Source organism: Coloeus monedula, assembly GCF_965178545.1.
Source record: "Coloeus monedula genome assembly, contig: HAP1_SCAFFOLD_73, whole genome shotgun sequence".
Taxonomy (NCBI): Eukaryota; Metazoa; Chordata; class Aves; order Passeriformes; family Corvidae; genus Coloeus; species Coloeus monedula.
This window is the reverse complement of record NW_028120821.1, coordinates 749,098-769,641: the sequence shown is the minus strand read 5'-3', so window position 1 is coordinate 769,641 and position 20,544 is coordinate 749,098. Positions and strand designations below refer to the sequence as shown.

At 56.3% G+C, this 20,544-nt stretch overlaps 1 protein-coding gene and 1 pseudogene across 2 annotated transcripts in view; both read left to right on the top strand.

Annotated features, from left to right (window-relative positions):
* LOC309585579 (maestro heat-like repeat-containing protein family member 7) overlaps positions 1 to 1,461 on the top strand; it is a gene marked incomplete at both ends in the record, with an annotated part of 38,647 nt that extends 37,186 nt beyond the window's left edge. The window contains 3 exons of the mRNA XM_082303529.1: positions 114 to 215; positions 595 to 697; positions 1,340 to 1,461. Coding sequence (XP_082159655.1) covers positions 114 to 215; positions 595 to 697; positions 1,340 to 1,461 — 327 coding nt within the window. The remainder of the gene's footprint in view (positions 1 to 113; positions 216 to 594; positions 698 to 1,339) is intronic.
* A 16,733-nt stretch (positions 1,462 to 18,194) lies between these two features.
* LOC309585578 (olfactory receptor 14J1-like) lies at positions 18,195 to 20,159 on the top strand (annotated as a pseudogene). The gene is made up of 2 exons: positions 18,195 to 18,216; positions 19,178 to 20,159. The product of its transcript is annotated as an olfactory receptor 14J1-like (transcript).
* The last annotated feature ends 385 nt before the right edge of the window (positions 20,160 to 20,544 follow it).

Here is a 20,544-nt window from a genome sequence, read left to right as displayed (position 1 = left end):
TGCCTCCTGCCCTGGTACCTCCTGGGCTCCAGCATCCTCCTGGCCTTGGAACAGGGACACGAGTCCTGTGCCCTGGGCTGCGGTGCCATCTCTGTGCCTCTGCTGCTCTCCAGGCCTCGATGGAAACTCTTCTTTGTGCGGCCGGGTTCCTGAAGAGGAGGAATCTCAAGCAACTGCTGAAGAAGGAGCAGCTGTTGACGTTCGCCGAGTGCCTGGTAAAGCCTGACTGGAGAAGCCTGAGGCACAGCCTGGAGAAGCCCAGTGTGTGGGGCTGGCAGCTGTGCCCCTGCCCAGTGCTGCACCAGGGGCGCCAGCCTGCGCCCCACACGCTGCTCCCTTCCCCGGGCTCTTCTCCAGGCTCCTGTGGCCCCGAGCCGGGAGCCGATGGAGCCCCGGCTCCGCTGGGCTGTGGCGCGGGGCGGCACCGCGGCTCCCCGGGCAGCAGCCGGCCCTCGGCCCCCTCCAGAGCCCGGCGCCAGCGGCTGCTGGCCGGGCCTCGGGGCCGTGCGGGCAGGGGAGGCCAGGGCTGGGCGCAGAGAGCCCGGCCAAGGGGCTGAGCCCGCGCCAACCCTTCCCTCCTGGCGCTCTCTGCAGCTGGCAGAGGACAGGAGCCGAGCGGCCGAGCGCCTGCACCAGGCGCTGCCGTTCGTGGAGAGCCCGCAGGAGTCGCTGCGAGAGGCGGCCGTCAGGTTCATCGGTGAGCCACGGGCCCGGGGCCCCTCCCCGCCCCGCCGCAGCTCGGCCCAGCCCCGGCTGCTGCCCCGGCAGCGGGATCCGGGCCCGGGGCCGTGGAGCCCCGCCTGCCCTCGGGGCCGCTGCCGCCCTCTCGCAGCCGTGCCCTCGGGCGTCAGGATGCGGCGAGGGCCCGGGCTGAGCCCTGCCGGGGCAGGAGAGCGTGTGGCCACGGGGCTGGCAGCGCCGCTGCGAGGGAGCCGTGCCGCGGGGCCGTGACCGCCTCTGTGCTCCCAGGGACTGCCAGGGTGTTCTTGAGGGGGCACAAGGAAGAGCTCCAGGTCCTCAGTGAGGGTGAGTGAGGGCAGCGGGCTGGCAGCGGGGGCTGGCGGGGGCGAGCTGCAATGCCTGGCTCGGGAGCCGCAATCCCTGCCCTGGCTGTGGGGGCTTTGCTCCAAGTGTGGACTCGGGGTGACGTGGGCCGAGCACAGAGAGGTTTCAGGGACACGGTGGGGAGCTTCATGGCCAGCACCTTCTGGCTGATCTCCTTGGCCCCTGCTGTCTTCTGGCCATGGCAGGAGCTGCGTGAGATGGCCCTGGCAGGAAGGTCTGCTTGGATTCCCGCAGATCCAGGCTCTGACCGTGGCTCTGTTCCTGTCTCTTCCAGCCCTTCAAGCCCTGAGGAGAGACGACAGCCCTTCCCAGACAAACATCGTAGTTCAGAAAATATTCAAGGAAAGAGCTGCTGAACTACGTTCATCTGCTGGCTCAGAACCAGAGTCCCTTTAAGCCCTCCAGATATCCTGGAAGATGAGACCATCTGGAGACTAGAATAGAGCAGCTGGAGCTCCAGGCACAGCTGATGCTGGTCACAGCTGAGCCTGTGGAAAGCTCCCATAGCTCCTGCCCTCTCCCTCCCTTTTGACAGCTCCATCCCTCCAGCCCTCAGACCCTGCCCATCCCCTTTTTCCCTCCCAGCTCATCCCTTCGCTTCGCCTCCTATTAATAAACAGTTTGGCTTCTTCACTTGACCTGCATCTCTGTGGTGCTGAAGCAGCCCAAAACCTGAGCCCTGGGACACACAGGCCCCTCCTGCCGCTCTCTTCCGTGCTATTACTGCAACCCTAGGGAATATCACCGTGTCCCGCAGCCGTAGGGAGGAGGAGAGAAGATCCAGCAGGCAGGAACTGTGCAGCAAGATTGATTTATTTAATTATTTTACAAACTCTTTTATAGACTTTTTTCTTCATAGTCTAATTGGACAAAGGATCAGCCACCCCTTGGGGTGATTGGCTAAAATCCTAAAGCATCCATTGTCAAAATATTTTCTACTGTACTATAAACAAGACTTTTCAAGGCTGCAGCTGTTTGGTTGTTTACATAACTCTGCTACCTCTTCCGTGAGAGAGAAAAGTCTCTCACAGGCTTAGAAAACAGCAAGAAAATCCTTGCTAGCAGCATTTTTGTATCCACACCATGCCATGTTTTGTGCAGAGACACAGAGGAACGAGGGCAGCTCAGGCTGGAAAGGTCCCTGTCCTGAAGGTCCAGTTCCACAACACTGTGGAGTCAGAGGTCTTGCTGAGCACCCTGAAGGCCCTGGATTTTAGAACAGCCAACAGGAGGATGCTCCGGAGGCAGCTGTGAGGGATTCCGTGGCAAGCCTCCACGGAGGGCAAAGGAGCTTGGAATGCTGGAAGTTTTCAAGAGCAGCTTCCTGAAAGCGCAGCAGTGCTGCATCCCTGCCCGGGATCAGGAAGAGGGCAGAACCAGAGACCATCCGGGCTTAACAGTGGCCTCTGGGTGTGTCTATGAGCAAAGGAAGCAGCAGCACGGTGGCAGAGACTCGGACGCGCGGCCATCCCGGTGTCCGGAGCGCTGTCAGGCAGTGTTGGGATCCTGGGGGCGGTTCTGGTCCCCACAAGTGTGGGATCACAGCCCCTGCTGATGCCTTGAGAGGCCACCTAAAAACAGAGGCTAGACCAGAATAAGGGAATAAAGGTAGGTATTTATTTGAAAGGCCTTCAAAGGTACACCCAGGGTAGCCAGAGGCTACTGCCAAGAGGGACCCCAAGATGGACAACAGGTCACGAGTTCTTCACACTTTTGTAAGTTTGGTTCATTTGCATATGGGCCGGTTTTGCCCAATTTAGAAAGATATCCTCTGAGGGAAGGCACAACCACCCCTCCCCCGAACCTGGTTCGGGAAAAAATAAATTTTCCTCAAAGGAAAGTGAAGGAGATAATAACTATTTATTAAACAAACACACAGGAAAAGGAAAATAATGCTAAATAATAAAATCTCTCACTGTGGAGAAAAAACCTGTGACAGTGTCAGAGTCCTCCCTTTGGTCTCCTCGGAGCTGGGGCTTGGCCCAGGGCCAGGCCCTCTGTGCCCGGTGGAAAGTCCTCCCGATGTGCTCTGATATTGAAGTAGGCCATCAGAAAAGGAAGAAAATCCAGAATTCCAGGGAAGGAAAAAAAAATTCAGCTCTCAGTCTCCCTTTGGAGAAAAAGAAGCTGAAGAACTGGCCAAAAGCTGACCAGGGAAGCAGCAAGCTGGCTGCCTCCTCCCTCCCCTGCTGCAGCTGGGAAAAAGAAAGTCCCTATCTCTGTGTGACCCTGAACAAGCTGCAAACTGCTTTGAAAAAGTTTTGCTCAGTTTTTCCTTCCCTCTCTCAGGCTCAGTTTAGAGGCATAGAAAGGCAAAAAAATTAATTTCTGGGCATAGGGCAGTGATATGGGATATGCATCATAAAGTCACCCCAAGACATTCCACCCCTTATCCCATATCATTGGCTCAATGCCCAAACTAAGATATTCTAACTCTACACACACACATCAATACATATACATATACATATATATATACAGCTATGTACGAACAGTGACAGTGACCCTCAGCAAGCAGGGGTACCCAGGCATTTCACACTACAGGTGGTTTTCACCCAACAATCAGATCTCCCTGTGGTACACAACGTGTTCTTCCATCTTTCTGCATTACCCACCATGTGCAACCAGGTCCCTGAGCAAAGACAACCCCACGGATGGGTTGGTCTGTACTCGAGGCAGAATTCATCCCCACAGTCTTTCCTAACAGACCTCTGACATGCACTACTGGGGCCTTATCTCCATCTGCTGTATGCAGGGATTCAGACTGGGCTGGACCAGCTCTATTGGTGGAACCTCAGGTTTTAACTAACCAGGTGGCCTTTGCCAGATTCTGTTCCCAATTTTTGAAAGTTCCCCCACCCAGTGCCTTCAAGGTGGTTTTCAACAATCCATGGCACCGTTCCACTTTGCCTGCAGCTGGTGCATGGTAAGGGATGTGGTACACCCACTCTATGCCATGTTCTCTAGCCCAGGTGTTAATAAGGCTGTCTTAAAATGAGTCCCATTGTCAGACTCGATTCTCTCAGGGGTGCCATGCCTCCAAAGGACTTGCTTTTCCAGGCCCAGGATGGTGTTCCGGGCAGTAGCATGAGGCACAGGGTAGGTCTCCAGCCTCCTGTGGTGCCTTCTACCATTGTGAGCACACAGCGCTTGCCTTGGCGGGTTTGAGGCAGTGTGATGTAATCAATCTGCCAGGCCTCCCCATACTTGTATTTGGACCATCGCCCACCGTACCACAGAGGCTTCACCCGCTTGGCCTGCTTGATCGCAGCGCATGTCTCACAGTCATGGATCACCTGGGAGATACTGTCCATGGTCAGATCCACCCCTCGGTCTCGTGCCCACTTATAGGTGGCATCTCTGCCCTGATGGCCTGAGGCATCATGGGCCCATCGAGCTAGGAACAACTCTCCCTTGTGTTTCCAGTCCACGTCTACCTGTGACACTTCTATCTTTGCAGCCTGATCTACCTGCTTGTTGTTTTGGTGTTTCTCATTAGCCCTACTCGTGGGCCCATGATGCCTCAGGTCATCAGGGCAGAGATGCCACCTATAGGTGGCACGAGACCGAGGGGTGGATGTAACCATGGACAGTATCTGTGATAAAACAAACTGTATCCCTGTGATCCATGAAAGGCGGCCACCAGAGGCCAAGGCCAGCCAGACCTGTTGGCCTTGGCAGCTTTTGTCTGGCAGCAATCCTTGGATAGATGGAATCTTGGAGGCCAAATTGCAATTTTGGCCATGGGCAGCTGGAGGAGAAGGATGGTTCTGTTCCACAGGAAGAGCAGCACAGCCCCAGCGTTTCAAAGGCAGCTGAGAGCTGGCCCTCAGGAAGCCAAGGGAAGCTGGACTTGTCAGTCCTGGCAGATTTTGCCTGGGAGCTGTACTTGGATATATGGAATTTTGGAGCCGGATTCCCAGTTTTGGCCATGGACACCTGCACTTGGAAGATGTTTCTTTTCCATGGGAAGAACAGCACAGCCCCGCAGTGTTTCAAAGGCAGATGAGAGGTGGCCCCCAAGAGGCCAAGGCCAGCCAGAGCTGTCTGTCCTGGCAAGTTTCATATGGGAACAATCCTTACATAATCAAATTTGGATGTAGAATCCCAGTTTTGGCCATGGGCCCCTGGAGGAGAAGGACAGTTCTGTTCCATAGGAAGGAAAGCACGGAGCCCCAGCGCTGCAGGGCAGGTGAGAAGCAGCTCTGGCCATGCCAAGGTCAGCCGGAGCTGCCAGGCGGCCCCAGGAGCCCAAGGCAGCCAGAGCTGTTCCATGTTCCCTTGGTTCCGTGGGCCCTGCAGGGTCACAAAGGCCCCTCGGTTCTTTGGGGCCAGCAGTGCCACAGTGGCCCCTTGGTTCCATGGAATGCCACAGGGTCACAATGGCCCCCTTGGTGCCACCAGCCCTGCAGGGTCACAACGGCCCCTGGGTTCCACGAGGCCACGCAGGGTCACAGTGGTCTCCAGAGGAAGGGCAGCACCGAGCCCCAGGGTTTCAGGGGCAGAGGAGACACAGCCACCAGAGGCCAAGGCCAGCCACATCTGTCTGTCCTGGCAGGTTTGTCTGGGAGCAACCCTTGGATATTGGGAATTTGGGAGGTGGAATCCAAATTTTGGCCATTTGTGCCTGGACAGGCAGGATGAGTCTTTTCCATAGGAAGGAAAGCACAGAGCCCCAGGGTTTGGAAGGTGGGTGAGATCTGGCCCTCAGGAGGCCAAGCCAGACAGACTTGATGGTAATGGCAGCTTTTGTCTGGGAGCAGCCCTTGGATATTGGGAATTTGGGAGGTGGAATCCCAATTTTGGCCATGGGCGCCTTGTTGAGAAGGATGGGTTTATTCCACATGAAAGAAAAGCACAAAGTCCAAGTGTTTTGGAAGAAGATGAGAGGTGGTCACCATGGGTGAGGGCAGCCAGATCTGTCTCTCATGGCAGCTTTGGTCTGGGAGCCATCCTTGGATATCTGGAATTTTGGAGGTGGATTCTCAATATCGGCCATGGATGCCCGGACATAAAAGATATTTAATTCCATGGGAAGATGAGAGGTGGTCCCTGGGAGGCCAAGCCAGGCAGAGCTGTCTGTCCTGGAAGGTTTCATCTGGGAACAATCCTTGGATATACAGAAATTTGGAGGTGGAATCCCAGTTTTGGCCATGGGCACCTGGATGGGAATGACGGTTCTTTTCCACTGTAGGGAAAGGGTGGAGAGTTGCTGTTGGGACGGACACGACACACACCAACCCCAACAACAACCCCAGGCAAAAGGCTGTTTATTCTAAAAAGTCAGTGTCATTTATACACTTTTGTATGTTTATCATTCATTAACTTATCCATTGGTTGCTTCACTTCTACAACAGAGTCATTGGCTATTATTTAACTGCAACATCCTGTTATTGGTTACCTATAGCATCAGCATTCTGAGTGTTCAGAAAAACACCAGGTGCAGCCTTGTTGCTGTTTTCTCTTTCTGTTGTTTAGGTGTCTTGCTTCTGTTCACACTAAGTTTCTCATGGGTACAAACGGATTGTGCTAAGATCGATGTCGGAATCAGACAGGCTCGCTGACCTGCTGTTAATTCCCACAGTGGAGCACTGGTGTTTTGAAGGTTGATGAGAAGTGGCCCCCAGGAGGCCAAGGCCAGCCAGGCCCATCTGTCCTGGCAGCTCCTGCCTAGGAGCAATCCTTGGATAGACAGAATGTGGGAGATAGAATCCCACTTTTGGCCATTTGTTCCTGGAGGAGAAGGACGTTTCTTTTCCATGGGAAGAAATCACGGAGCTCCAGCGTTTGGAAGGCAGATGAGAGGCGACCGCCAGAGGCCAAGGCCAGCCAGACCCGTCTGTCCTGGCACCTTTCGTCACAGAGCAATCCTTTGACAGATGGAATTTTGGAGGCAGAATCCCACTTTGGACCACGGGCCCCTGGAGGAGAAGGACAGTTCTGTTCCATAGGAAGGAAAGCACGGAGCCCCAGCACTCCAGGGGCAGATGAGAATCAGCCCTGGACATGCCAAGGTCAGCCAGAGCTGTCAGGCGGCCCCGGGAGCCCAAGGCAGCCAGAGCTGTTCCACGTTCCCTTGGTTCCATGGGCCCTGCAGGGTCACTGTAAGAGCCTAATAATAAGAGAAAGGCTCCAAAAAGTGCTTTGTCATTATGACTGCTTCAAAAATGCCTCGTCATTTGGTCTGCTTATCATAAAATGGGCGGTACAGACCATGGGTAGCTCGCCTTGAGGCCCATAAAAAGGAAGGTGAAACTGGTGCAGGTGTGGAGGGAAAAGCGAGGGGCAGAGTCCCTGACCTTTGCCTTTCCCCCCACCACCATCGCCTGCTGCCAGACACTCTGGGGCCTCCTGGAGCCAACGCTGCCCGCCTGAGGAGAACCCCCCTGATCCTGCACCCCTGGGCAGGGACAAGGAGGCCCTGAGGCCCCAGGGCTGCAGGGGTCACTTGTCCCCTCCTGGCCTCAGGGCCAGGGCCAGCAGCCGTGGCCAAAGGGCTGCACAAGTTGCCTCTGTCAGGGCCTTGCAGCTGCTGCCCATCCCTCTGCCCTCTGCAGCCCAGGCTGTCCCACGGTGTCCCTGCCCTGCGCCTCTGTCCCTGCAGGCTGTCCTCATCTCCCCGGCTGCCCCACCTGGCTGGCCCCTTCCTTTGCTGGCAGCTCTGCGTCCTGCCTGCCTCTGCCTGGGCACACAGAGCCTTGGGCTGCTCCAGGCTCCTTCTGGGGGACGTGTTGCACCCCAGCCCTGCCTGGGAGGGAAATTCCCTTCTCCTGGTGTCCACTCTGGGCCTCCCCAGCTGCCCTGTCACAAAGGCCCCTTGGTTCTTTGGGGCCAGCAGTGCCACAGTGGCCCCTTGGTTCCATGGAACACCACAGGGTCACAATGGTCCCCTTGGTGCCACCAGCCCTGCAGGGTCACAACGGCCCCTGGGTTCCATGAGGCCACGCAGGGTCACAGTGGTCTCCAGAGGAAGGGCAGCACCGAGCCCCAGGGTTTCAGGGGCAGAGGAGACACAGCCACCAGAGGCCAAGGCCAGCCACATCTGTCTGTCCTGGCAGGTTTGTCTGGGAGCAACCCTTGGATATTGGGAATTTGGGAGGTGGAATCCAAATTTTGGCCATTTGTGCCTGGACAGGCAGGATGAGTCTTTTCCATAGGAAGGAAAGCACAGAGCCCCAGGGTTTGGAAGGTGGGTGAGATCTGGCCCTCAGGAGGCCAAGCCAGACAGACTTGATGGTAATGGCAGCTTTTGTCTGGGAGCAGCCCTTGGATATTGGGAATTTGGGAGGTGGAATCCCAATTTTGGCCATGGGCGCCTTGTTGAGAAGGATGGGTTTATTCCACATGAAAGAAAAGCACAAAGTCCAAGTGTTTTGGAAGAAGATGAGAGGTGGTCACCATGGGTGAGGGCAGCCAGATCTGTCTCTCATGGCAGCTTTGGTCTGGGAGCCATCCTTGGATATCTGGAATTTTGGAGGTGGATTCTCAATATCGGCCATGGATGCCCGGACATAAAAGATATTTAATTCCATGGGAAGATGAGAGGTGGTCCCTGGGAGGCCAAGCCAGGCAGAGCTGTCTGTCCTGGAAGGTTTCATCTGGGAACAATCCTTGGATATACAGAAATTTGGAGGTGGAATCCCAGTTTTGGCCATGGGCACCTGGATGGGAATGACGGTTCTTTTCCACTGTAGGGAAAGGGTGGAGAGTTGCTGTTGGGACGGACACGACACACACCAACCCCAACAACAACCCCAGGCAAAAGGCTGTTTATTCTAAAAAGTCAGTGTCATTTATACACTTTTGTATGTTTATCATTCATTAACTTATCCATTGGTTGCTTCACTTCTACAACAGAGTCATTGGCTATTATTTAACTGCAACATCCTGTTATTGGTTACCTATAGCATCAGCATTCTGAGTGTTCAGAAAAACACCAGGTGCAGCCTTGTTGCTGTTTTCTCTTTCTGTTGTTTAGGTGTCTTGCTTCTGTTCACACTAAGTTTCTCATGGGTACAAACGGATTGTGCTAAGATCGATGTCGGAATCAGACAGGCTCGCTGACCTGCTGTTAATTCCCACAGTGGAGCACTGGTGTTTTGAAGGTTGATGAGAAGTGGCCCCCAGGAGGCCAAGGCCAGCCAGGCCCATCTGTCCTGGCAGCTCCTGCCTAGGAGCAATCCTTGGATAGACAGAATGTGGGAGATAGAATCCCACTTTTGGCCATTTGTTCCTGGAGGAGAAGGACGTTTCTTTTCCATGGGAAGAAATCACGGAGCTCCAGCGTTTGGAAGGCAGATGAGAGGCGACCGCCAGAGGCCAAGGCCAGCCAGACCCGTCTGTCCTGGCACCTTTCGTCACAGAGCAATCCTTTGACAGATGGAATTTTGGAGGCAGAATCCCACTTTGGACCACGGGCCCCTGGAGGAGAAGGACAGTTCTGTTCCATAGGAAGGAAAGCACGGAGCCCCAGCACTCCAGGGGCAGATGAGAATCAGCCCTGGACATGCCAAGGTCAGCCAGAGCTGTCAGGCGGCCCCGGGAGCCCAAGGCAGCCAGAGCTGTTCCACGTTCCCTTGGTTCCATGGGCCCTGCAGGGTCACTGTAAGAGCCTAATAATAAGAGAAAGGCTCCAAAAAGTGCTTTGTCATTATGACTGCTTCAAAAATGCCTCGTCATTTGGTCTGCTTATCATAAAATGGGCGGTACAGACCATGGGTAGCTCGCCTTGAGGCCCATAAAAAGGAAGGTGAAACTGGTGCAGGTGTGGAGGGAAAAGCGAGGGGCAGAGTCCCTGACCTTTGCCTTTCCCCCCACCACCATCGCCTGCTGCCAGACACTCTGGGGCCTCCTGGAGCCAACGCTGCCCGCCTGAGGAGAACCCCCCTGATCCTGCACCCCTGGGCAGGGACAAGGAGGCCCTGAGGCCCCAGGGCTGCAGGGGTCACTTGTCCCCTCCTGGCCTCAGGGCCAGGGCCAGCAGCCGTGGCCAAAGGGCTGCACAAGTTGGCTCTGTCAGGGCCTTGCAGCTGCTGCCCATCCCTCTGCCCTCTGCAGCCCAGGCTGTCCCACGGTGTCCCTGCCCTGCGCCTCTGTCCCTGCAGGCTGTCCTCATCTCCCCGGCTGCCCCACCTGGCTGGCCCCTTCCTTTGCTGGCAGCTCTGCGTCCTGCCTGCCTCTGCCTGGGCACACAGAGCCTTGGGCTGCTCCAGGCTCCTTCTGGGGGATGTGTTGCACCCCAGCCCTGCCTGGGAGGGAAATTCCCTTCTCCTGGTGTCCACTCTGGGCCTCCCCAGCTGCCCTGTCACAAAGGCCCCTTGGTTCTTTGGGGCCAGCAGTGCCACAGTGGCCCCTTGGTTCCATGGAACACCACAGGGTCACAATGGTCCCCTTGGTGCCACCAGCCCTGCAGGGTCACAACGGCCCCTGGGTTCCATGAGGCCACGCAGGGTCACAGTGGTCTCCAGAGGAAGGGCAGCACCGAGCCCCAGGGTTTCAGGGGCAGAGGAGACACAGCCACAGGAGGCCAAGGCCAGCCACATCTGTCTGTCCTGCCAGGTTTGTCTGGGAGCAGCCCTTGGATATTGGGAATTTGGGAGGTGGAATCCCAATTTTGGCCATGGGCACCTTGTTGAGAAGGATGGGTTTATTCCACATGCAAGAAAAGCACAAAGTCCAAGAGTTTGGAAAGAAGATGAGAGGTGGCCACCATGGGCGAGAGCAGCCAGACCTGTCTCTCATGGCAGCTTTTGTCTGGGAGCAATCCTTGGATAGACAGAATTTGGGAGGTAGAATCTCAGTTTTGGCCATGGGAGCCTGGATGAGAAGGATGGTTCTTTTCCTTAGGAAGGAAAGCATGGAGCCCCAGGAGCCCCAGGATATCCCAGAACCCACTGAGGAACGGGGTCCCCCCGGCCTCATCATGTGCAGCCTTCAGCTGTCTCAGGCAGAGCCCATCCCGCCCTCAGCAGCCCCAGCCCAGCCCAGCCCAGCCCTCCTGGGCAGGAAGCCCCAATGGCTGAGCCGGCCTGGGACACTTGCAGGGATGCGGGGGCAGCCGCAGCTTCTGGGGCCAGCCTGGGCCAGGCCCTGAGCGCCCTGCCAGGGAACCATTGCTGCCCCACATCCCATCTCAGCCTGCCCTCGGGCAGCGGGAAGCCGTTCCCTGGGGCCCGGCCCCGCAGGCCCTTGGCAAGAGTCTCTCTCAGCCAGCAATTGCTGCTCCTCCCTGCTGCGGGGCCCAAGCTGCAAGTTGATTTTCTGCCGCTGGCCCCGGCCCAGCCCCGAGCCAGGGCCAGGACCTTGCCCTGGAGCTCTGCGGGCACTGTGGAAAGCTGAGAGGCAGCTCTGGCTTCTCCACTTCTCCTGTGCTAAAGCTGCCTGGCAGAAGAAATGGAGGGACAGCTCTGGTGGCACAATCCCTCCCGGCCCAGGGCCCAGCGCTGGGAAGGTCTTTCCGTGCCGAGGCTTTGCTGCGGCCAAGGAAAGCTCCTGGCTCAGGGTCACCTTTCCTGCTGGGCCAGAGCCCCCGAGTAGCCCAGCAGCAGCAGAGAATTCCAGCACAGCCCCGGCACGGGCAGGGCGGCCCTGGGCGGGCTGCGGGAGCCGGCAGCGCCTGAGCTCAGAGCAGCTGAGCCCGGGGGCTCTTGGCCAAGGCCGAGGCCCAGCGAGCATTTCTCAGCTCGCAGGGCGGCCTGGAAAGGTGCTGGGGGGGATCATTCACCCCCCAGGGCGGTCCCAGTGGCTCCCAGGATTTCCATGTCCGTGCTCCCAGCGCTGCTCCCAGCCCTGATCCGTGGGGATGGCAATGTCCCGCTCCCTTCCCGGGGCAGGCTCACACCTGAGCCAGGTGTGCAGGGCAGGACCTTGCCCTGAGCCCAAGCCCTGTCCCCCCTGCAGGATCTGCTTCCCATCGGCCTCTTCCTCCTGCGGCCCCAAGCCCAGCTCGGTGCTGAACGAAGGGCGCTGGGCCGAGGTCATCCCCTGGCGGGGGCTGCCCACCCCCTCTGCCCCCTCCCCAAATTTCCTCCCGGGGCAGCAGGGGCTGCCTCAGGAGCCCTGTGGGCAGGGAAAAGGCGGTGACACCGGCATGGGGGGGGGGGTCACCCACGCTCTGGGGGGACACACACAGCCCCTGGGGACCCCCCCTCACCTTCTCTTGCAGCGCCAGGAGGATGAACCCCAACATGGAACCCCCAACTCCTGGCAGCATTTGGGGGTGGGGTCTGGTGGCGACTTTGGCTATCTGTGGAGGAGGTCACAACTGCCCTAAAACCCCCTCCCAGCTCCACAGCCACTCCCAGACCCCTCAAACCACCCCACAGCTCCCAGCCACGACTCCCCCAACCACTCCCTGCAATAGCAATGGCCCCAAAAGCCACAAAATTGCCAACCCATCTCCCCCAACACCCACCCAAATTCTCTCCAAGCCACACAGCCCTGCCAACACCCCAAAACTCCCACACAGACTGCCCCAAAAGCCCCCAAACCCTGTCTCAGCACCTCAAACAGCTCCAAGGGCCATAAAAGCCCATCCCAGTCCCCCAAGGAGCACTCAGACCCTCTCCCATACCCCATGGCACCGACCAGAACAGGCTGGGGGACAGGAACATCCACAACCAGGAGCAGCTCTGGCACTTCAGCAGCGATTTGGGCACTTTGGAGGTCACACCCCAAATGGGGAGACTCAGGCCAGGGACTGAGACAGACAACTGGAATTCCTGGAGAACAGACTGGCTCAGGTGGACACGTTCTGCCAGCACAACTGTGAGATTGTGGTCCCAGTCTGCCTGGCTTCGTGGCTCCACAACACTCAGATCCTCCCAAATATTCCCCTGAACCCCAAATTCACCCCCAAATTCCAGTAAAATTAAGCAGCTGTAGACCTCTTTGCTTAATTTCTTTATTTTTACTCCACTTTTGGTTGTTTCAGTGGGATTAACACAGAAATTACTTAGGCTGCAGAAGATCTCCAAGAGGTTTTGAGGGGCTGTGAAGGGCTGTGAGGTGCCTTGAGGGTTTGTTAGGGGCTGTGAAGGGTCATGAGGAGTCGTGAGGGGCCATGAGGGGCCCTGAGGTGCTGTGAGGGGCCATGAGAGATTGTTGGGGGCTGTGAAGGGTCATGAGTGGCCATGAACTGTGAGGGGCTATGAGGGACTGTGAGCTGCCATGAGGGGCCATGGGGAACTGTGAGGGGCATTGAGGGGTCATGAGGGGCTGTGAGGGGCCTTGAGGGGCCATAAGGGTCTCTTAGAGGCTGTTGGAGGCCAGGCACCTGATGGAACCAAGGGTCAGTTATGACACTGTGCAAGCAAGGAGATCATGGTTGACAGTACAGAACTTCATGGAAGCACAGGCCCATTGTCACACAGCAGGGCCGCAGAACCAAGGAGATCCTTGTGACACTCCACAACCTCATGGAGTCAAGGCGTCCATGTTACGCTACGGAACCTCATGGAGCCAAGGGTCCATTGTGACACTGCGGACCCAAGGAGACTGTTGCTGACAGTACCAAAGTTCATGGAACCAAAAGTCCATTGGGACATTGTGGGGCCTCATGGAACTGTGGAGAGCATTATGACACTTTGTTACTATCTGATTTACACCCAGAAGGGCAAAGAAAACAAAATCTCTGAGTATAAAAGGAAAGAACTTTGAAGCTTCAAAATATTCCCAAAGACCAGATTAAAACCAAACGAGATTAAATGTTGGTGCCAAAAAAATGGGTATCTGTTTATCTAATGGTAAGAGAGGCAAAGAGAAAGAAGGAGAAAAGTGGAGAAAAGTTAGAAAAGCCAAGGTTACTCTAAAAAGCATAGGATAAGTCAGCACCACACTGTGCTACCTTTGTTGCTGCTGAGACAGGGTGGGGGAAGTGGAGAGGTTTTTGCCTTTTTTTTCCTGTTGTTTGAAGGGTCTTATCTGCCTCTTCTGATGTCTGGAGCAGTTTGGCTGGAAAGCGGCGGCCCATGCTCCGAGATGCAGGCTCGATGCTTGCAGCTGAACCTCGGTGCGCCTGGGACGAAGGAGCAGGGCTAGGGGTTGCACAACTCCCTCGGGATTTCAGTGCAGGGGTGAAGGATTGGGGGGTGCTCCCCAGGTGGGCGGCGTCGGCTCCCGGAGGCCTCAGGGTGTCTGGCAGCAGGCGATGGTGGTGGTGGGGGGAAAGGCAAAGGGCGGGGATTCTACCTTTTGCTTTCGCCTCCACATTTTGCACCAGTTTTGCCTTCCTTTTTATGGGCCTCCAGGCGGGCTATGCACGGCCCGTACGGCACGTAGTTTCCAGGCGTTCAAAAGTGATTATGATAAGCAGCCATAATGACGAAGCACTTTTGAAGCCTTTCTGGTGTTGAGCAGTGATAATGACGAAGTGTTTTTTGGAGCCTTTCTCTTAGTATTCGGCTCTTGCACACTTCAGAACCAAGGGGCCATTGTGACACTGCAGGGCCTTGTATAACCAAGGGGTCATTGTAGCACGGCAGGGCCTGGTGGAATCAAGGGGATCGTAGTGACACTGTGGGGCTCCAGGAGGCCCCGGGGCCATTCTGACTGTGTGGAAGCAAGGATACCATTGTTACGCTACGGGGCATCATGGAACCAAGGAGGCCATTGTGAAGCAGCGGGGGAACCCGCTGAGACTATTATGGCACTCCAAGGCCTTGTGAGACCAAAGGGCCATTGTGGAACTGCAGGGCCTCGTGGAACCAATGAGACCATTGTGACATCACAGGGCCTCATGGGAGCCAGGGGCCATTGTGACACAGCCGGGCCTCAGAGAACCAAGGGGCCGTTGTGACACTGCGTGGCACCATGGAGCCAAGGAGACCACTGTGACACTACAGGGCGTCACGGAACTAAGAACTATGTAACAGTAAGAGGCCCAATGGAATCAAGGGGCCATTGTGACACCACAGGGCCTGATAGAACCAAGGAAACCATTGTGACACTGTAAGGTCTCATGGAAGCAAAGGGCCAGTGTGACACAGCCAGGCCTTGTGGAACCAAGGGGCCATTGTGTTCCTGGGAAGCCCAATAGAACCAAGGAGCCACTGTGACCCTGCAGGACCTTATGGAATCATGGAGACCGCTGTGACACTCTGTGACCTCATGGAACCAGTGGGCCATTGTGTTATTTTGCAGCCCCATGGAACCAAGGAAACCGTTTTGACACAGCAAGGCCTCATGGAAGCAAGGGGCCTTTGTGCCACTGCAGAGCCAAGGAGACCACTGTGATATTGCTGGGCCTCAGGGGAACAAAATTGTGATGCTGCAGGGCCCCAAGGCTGCAAAGAGCGTGGAACAGGTCTGGTTGGCTTGGCCTCCTGGGGGCCACCTGCCTGGTCCAGCTGACCTTGGCATGTTGAGGGTTGCTTCTCCTCTGCCCCTGAAACGCTGGAGTTCCGTGCTTTCCTTTCTGTGGGAAAGAAATGTCCTCCTCCAGGGACCCATGGCTGAAATTAGGATGCTACCTCCAAATTGGATTCTATCCGAGGATTGTTCCCATGTGAAACCTGCCAGGACAGACAGCTCAGGCTGGCCTTGGCCTCTTAGGGGCCACCTCACATCTGCCTTCAAAACACAGGGGGGCTGTGCTTTTCTTGCCATGGAAAAAACCATCTTTCAAGTCCAGCCATCCATGGCCAAAATTGGGAATCCACCTCTGAAATTCCATCTATCCAAGGAATAGCTCCCAGACAAAAGCTGCCAGGAATGTCCAGCTTCCCTTGGCTTCCTGAGGGCCAGCTCTCATCTGCCTTTGAAACACTGGGGCTCCTCACTTTTCTGCCAGTGGAAAAGAACTGTCCTTATGGGTCAGACGTCCATGGACAAAAGTGGGATTTGGCCGCCCAAGATCCGTCTATCCAAGGATTGCTCCAAGACAAAAGCTGCCAAGACAAACAGGTCTGGCTGGCCTTGGCCTCCTTGAGGCACCACTAATCAGCCTTTGAAACACTGGGGCTCTGCCCTTTCCTTCCTGGCGAGAAGAACTGTCATTCTGGTCCAGGCACGCACAGCTGAAATGGAATTCCACCTCCAAAACTCCCCATATGTCCAAGGGTTGCTTTCAGACAGAAGCTGCAAGGACACACAGGTCTGGCTTGCCTTGGCCTCTGGTGGCTGCCTCTCATCTGCCTTCAAAACACTGGGCTTCTGTGGTTTCCTTGCTGTAGAAAAGAACCGACCTTCTTGTCCAGGTGCCCGTGGCCTCAAGCACATGATCACTACACAGGGACAAAGGAGCTCTGTGCTCAGTGGAGTGGAGACTGAGGACAGCGGAGGAGAGTCCTGGGAGGGCTTGAAGGGTGGTTTCAGAGATGGTGGATCCTTTTGACACAGTAGAGAACAGCCGGCAAAAGAAAGAATTAATGCAAAGGGCAGCTGGGGAGGTCCAAACTGGACACGAGGAGAAAGGAATTTCTCTCCCCGGGCAGTGCAGTGGTGCAACGTGTCCCCCAGAAGGAGTCTGGAGCAGCCCAAGGCTCTGTGTGCCCAGGCAGAGGCAGGCAGGACGCAGAGCTGCCAGCAAAGGAAGGGGCCAGCCAGGTGGGGCAGCCGGGGGGATGAGGACAGCCTGCAGGGACAGAGGCGCAGGGCAGGGACACCGTGGGACAGCCTGGGCCGGAGAGGGCAGAGGGGTGTGCAGAAGCTGAAAGGCCCTGACAGAGGCAACTTCTGGAGCACTTTGGCCAGGGCTGCTGGCCCTGGCCCTGAGGCCAGTTGGGAGACAAGTGACCCTTGCAGCCCTGGGGCCTCATTGCCTCTTTTTTCCTGCTCAGCAGCATGGCAGGGGCCACCCCATGGTCCTGCCCTTGGCATTGCACATGCCCACATCCCAGTGCCCCGGGAAGAGTCCCGAGCAATGAGGGAGGGACAGGATCTGCCTTTCCGGCGGCTGGGGCACTGCCTGCAGCCAGCCCGGGCACAGCACAGAGGCACAGAGGGGTTCCATCCGTTAGGGCTGGGAAGATGCTGAGAAGTGACCTGGGGAGAATCATTCCCAGCCCTTGACACAGGAAGCCTCTGGCTGCAGGACAGTGCAGCTGCAGTTCCTGGAGTGATCTCCTCAAGCTGGAACATGCCACTGACTGTGGATTCAGGAAGTGCATTCTCTGAGTATCTCTGGTGTAGAACATGAGGACATGCTCAGGCCTTCAGCTCAGTCCAGTAGTATTTCCAACACAATCCTTTCTATAGGGATGAAATTTCCTGAGACTGTTTTCAGTCTCCTACTCTTGGGGAATGGGAGGGGGGAAGTGATAAAGGCATTCATCATTTTTAAGAGTCCCTAAGGCATCGGAACTGTAACTTGAGTGCTCTGCAGGAGTTTCCTAAAGTGCTTTCAAGACACTCCTCTGCCCATGCACCGCACCGGCATCACCTTTGCTGGACCCACCGGGCTCAGTCTGAGCTGTCCTTTCTCCCAGCTGCAAACAGAACCTGTCCCCAGCCAGTGCCCTGCACACAGGCAGGTTTCTGTAGGGCCAAGGAGAGTGCACAGAGATATGGGGTCTGTGAGTGCTGGCAGGAAGAGGTCAGGCACAGGGAAACACCTCCGGGAGGAAGATCTTCAGCAAGCAGAGAGAAGATCAGGCAATGAGAGAAAACAAAAGGCAGAAATGTTGTGGCAGGGAGAGCTTAGAGACCTCCACAGGATGCCCTCGAGTGCAGCCCCTCCCTCTGAACAAGCCCCCTCCCCTCCTCTCTCCCTCAGCCAAGCCTCTGCCCTCAGGGCCGGGGGTCCAAGGCGTGAAGCCCCTCCTGGGCAGGCAGAGCTGCAGCAGAGCCGTGGGGCAGCTCTGCAGCCCCGGGCCCAGTTCCCTCTGCAGAGCACAGGGCTGGGAGCAGCTGCCCGGCCCTGGGGGCTCTGGGAGGGGGCACAGCTGGCTCAGGGTGACGCTGGCCCCAGAGCCCGGCTGTGGGCAATGCAGCCAGGGAAGGAGCTCCATCTCCCTACATCCAATGCCATCATTAGGACACTTGGCTTTCTTCTTGAGGATTCCCCCTAAGCTCTGAGCTTGCCTCCAGGGCGCAAACAGGTCGTGTAGCATCTTGGTGTTACCTGAAAGCCCCACAGTGAGACACAAAAGTTTTATGATGGAGAAAGGGCTGTTGGGTTGGTGAAACGAGCCATGTGTGTATTTGGCTACCAGTGTGGGGCTGAGAGCTCGAGAAGGGGATGGACATTTGATGGGCTGTGGTGGATCGATCTGCTCTCAGCAGCATTGGGATGGTTTTTAAGGGAAATATGGGAGGGTGATTATCCTCTGTCTGAGGAGGGTGAAAGGCCAGAGGATCTTGGAACAGGACAGAGTGACAGACCAGCTCCCCTCACTCTCCACTCACCACCTTGCCTCACAGAACTCGCTCTATTCTCCCCGAGGGCAGCAGAAATGCTGAGTGTTTCTGACATCCAAAAACAGTCAGCAGGGGAGATGAAGAGGAGCTATAAAAACCTCTAGAACACTTTAACAGCTTTTGCCATTCCTGTTCTTGGGCCCTGGGAGTGCCCTTGTGTTAGCTGGGCTTTCAAAGTGGAACACCAGGACAGGTCCCTGTCCCCCTCCCACTTCTGCACAGCAAGGCTGAATTATAAAAACCCCCGGAGCAACTGCCCTGAAACTCATGTCACACTCAGCCAGCACCAACCAGGGCTGCGGCTGGAGCTGAAGGAAGATCTGCTAGAAAAACAGAAGGGTGTTGTCGGTGATCGAACACGGACTTGGCCGGCTGCATGCAAAGCCAAATTCTATCGCACAAGTCCCATCTTTATATACTGTTCCAAACCAGCAGTTCAGCAGCTACAAACTTCAGCTGCTAAGGTTCTATGTTTTACATCTCCAAGGGCTACAGATTACCATCTCCTCGCCCAATCTCCCATTAACTATCCTACTCTTTGTCTCGCCTCTTGCTCTTTGTCTCGCCTCCTGCCAGACAAGGCCCCGGCCCGCCCCGTCTCTCGCAAGGCCCCACGCCAGCCAAAGCCCTTCTCTGTGGCCACACTCTGAATCCCCATAAGGTGTCAGTGTGTGACAGGAGAAGGATTTGTGGGGCATGTCTTTGATTTTGCTGAGAGACGTTTCCCTTAAGCTGTCACTGACTTCTCCATGAACAGGTCCCCATGGCCAGACACGGCGAGTGTCCAACAGCAGCTCCATCAGCCCCTTCCTCCTGCTGGCATTGGCAGACACGCGGCAGCTGCAGCTCCTGCACTTCTGCCTCTTCCTGGGCATCTCCCTGGCTGCCCTCCTGGGCAGCGGCCTCATCATCAGCGCCGGAGCCTGCGGCCAGCACCTGCACAGCCCCATGTTCTTCTTCCTGCTCAGCCTGGCCCTCACCGACCTGGGCTCCATCTGCACCACTGTCCCCAAGGCCATGCACAATTCCCTTTTGGGACACCAGAACCACCTCCTAGGCAGGAGGTGCTGCACAGCCTCTTTCTCTTTCTCTTTTTCATTTCAGCAGAGTTTTCCCTCCTCGCTGTCGAGTGCTACGAGCGCTACGTGTCCATCTGCAAAGCCCTGCACTACGGGACCCTCCTGGGCAGCAGAGCTTGTGCCCACATGGCAGCAGCTGCCTGGGCCAGTGCCTTTCTCTACGCTCTCCTGCACACGGCCAATACATTTTCCCTGCCCCTGGGCCAGGGCAATGCCCTGGGCCAGTTCTTCTGTGAAATCCCACACATCCTCAAGCTCTCCTGCTCACACTGCCACCTCAGGGAGCTCGGGCTTGTTGTGTTTTCCATCTGTTTAACTTTTGGTTCTTTTGTGTTCATTGTTTTCTCCTATGTGCAGATCTTCAGGGCCGTGCTGAGGATCCCCTCTGAGCAGGGATGGCACAAAGCCTTTTCCACGTGCCTCCCTCACCTGGCCGTGGTCTCCCTGTTCCTCAGCACTGGCTTTGTTGCCTGCCTGAAGCCCCCCTCCATCTCCTCCCCATCCCTGGACCTGGCACTGCCAGTTCTGTACTCGGTGGCACCTCCAGCCCTGAAGCCCCTCATCTACAGCCTGAGGAACCAGGAGCTCAGGGACGCCCTGAGGAAAGTGATGACTGGATGCTTTCCAGAAGCAAAAACCTGCCTGTTTTCAGCTCCATAGGCTAAAGTGTAATCATTAGAGGCCCAGCCTGCCTTCTCAGGTTGTTTTGGTGGTGGTGGTTTTGGTGGCTTTTTTTTCTTCTCATATGTTAAGGTTGTATCCAAAAGATTTTGTTATGCATCTTATTCACTGTTTACGGGCTGAATGTGACTGTTGGCAGGGACTGTGTCAATAAGGAGTCTGCTCTGTGGGTATTCACATTAAATAAAGGACCCATCAGCAAGGTGTCTGTTTGAGATCCTTTGGTTAAGTCCATCCCTGGAGCTGGAGGGCAGGGCCAGTGTTGCAGGCATTGGGGGGGAAGAGTCCCAGCAGAGCAGCACAGCCAGGGAGCAGCAGAGCTTGGTCTTTTCAGAGCTCCTCTCTTATTACTTCCACTCTCTCC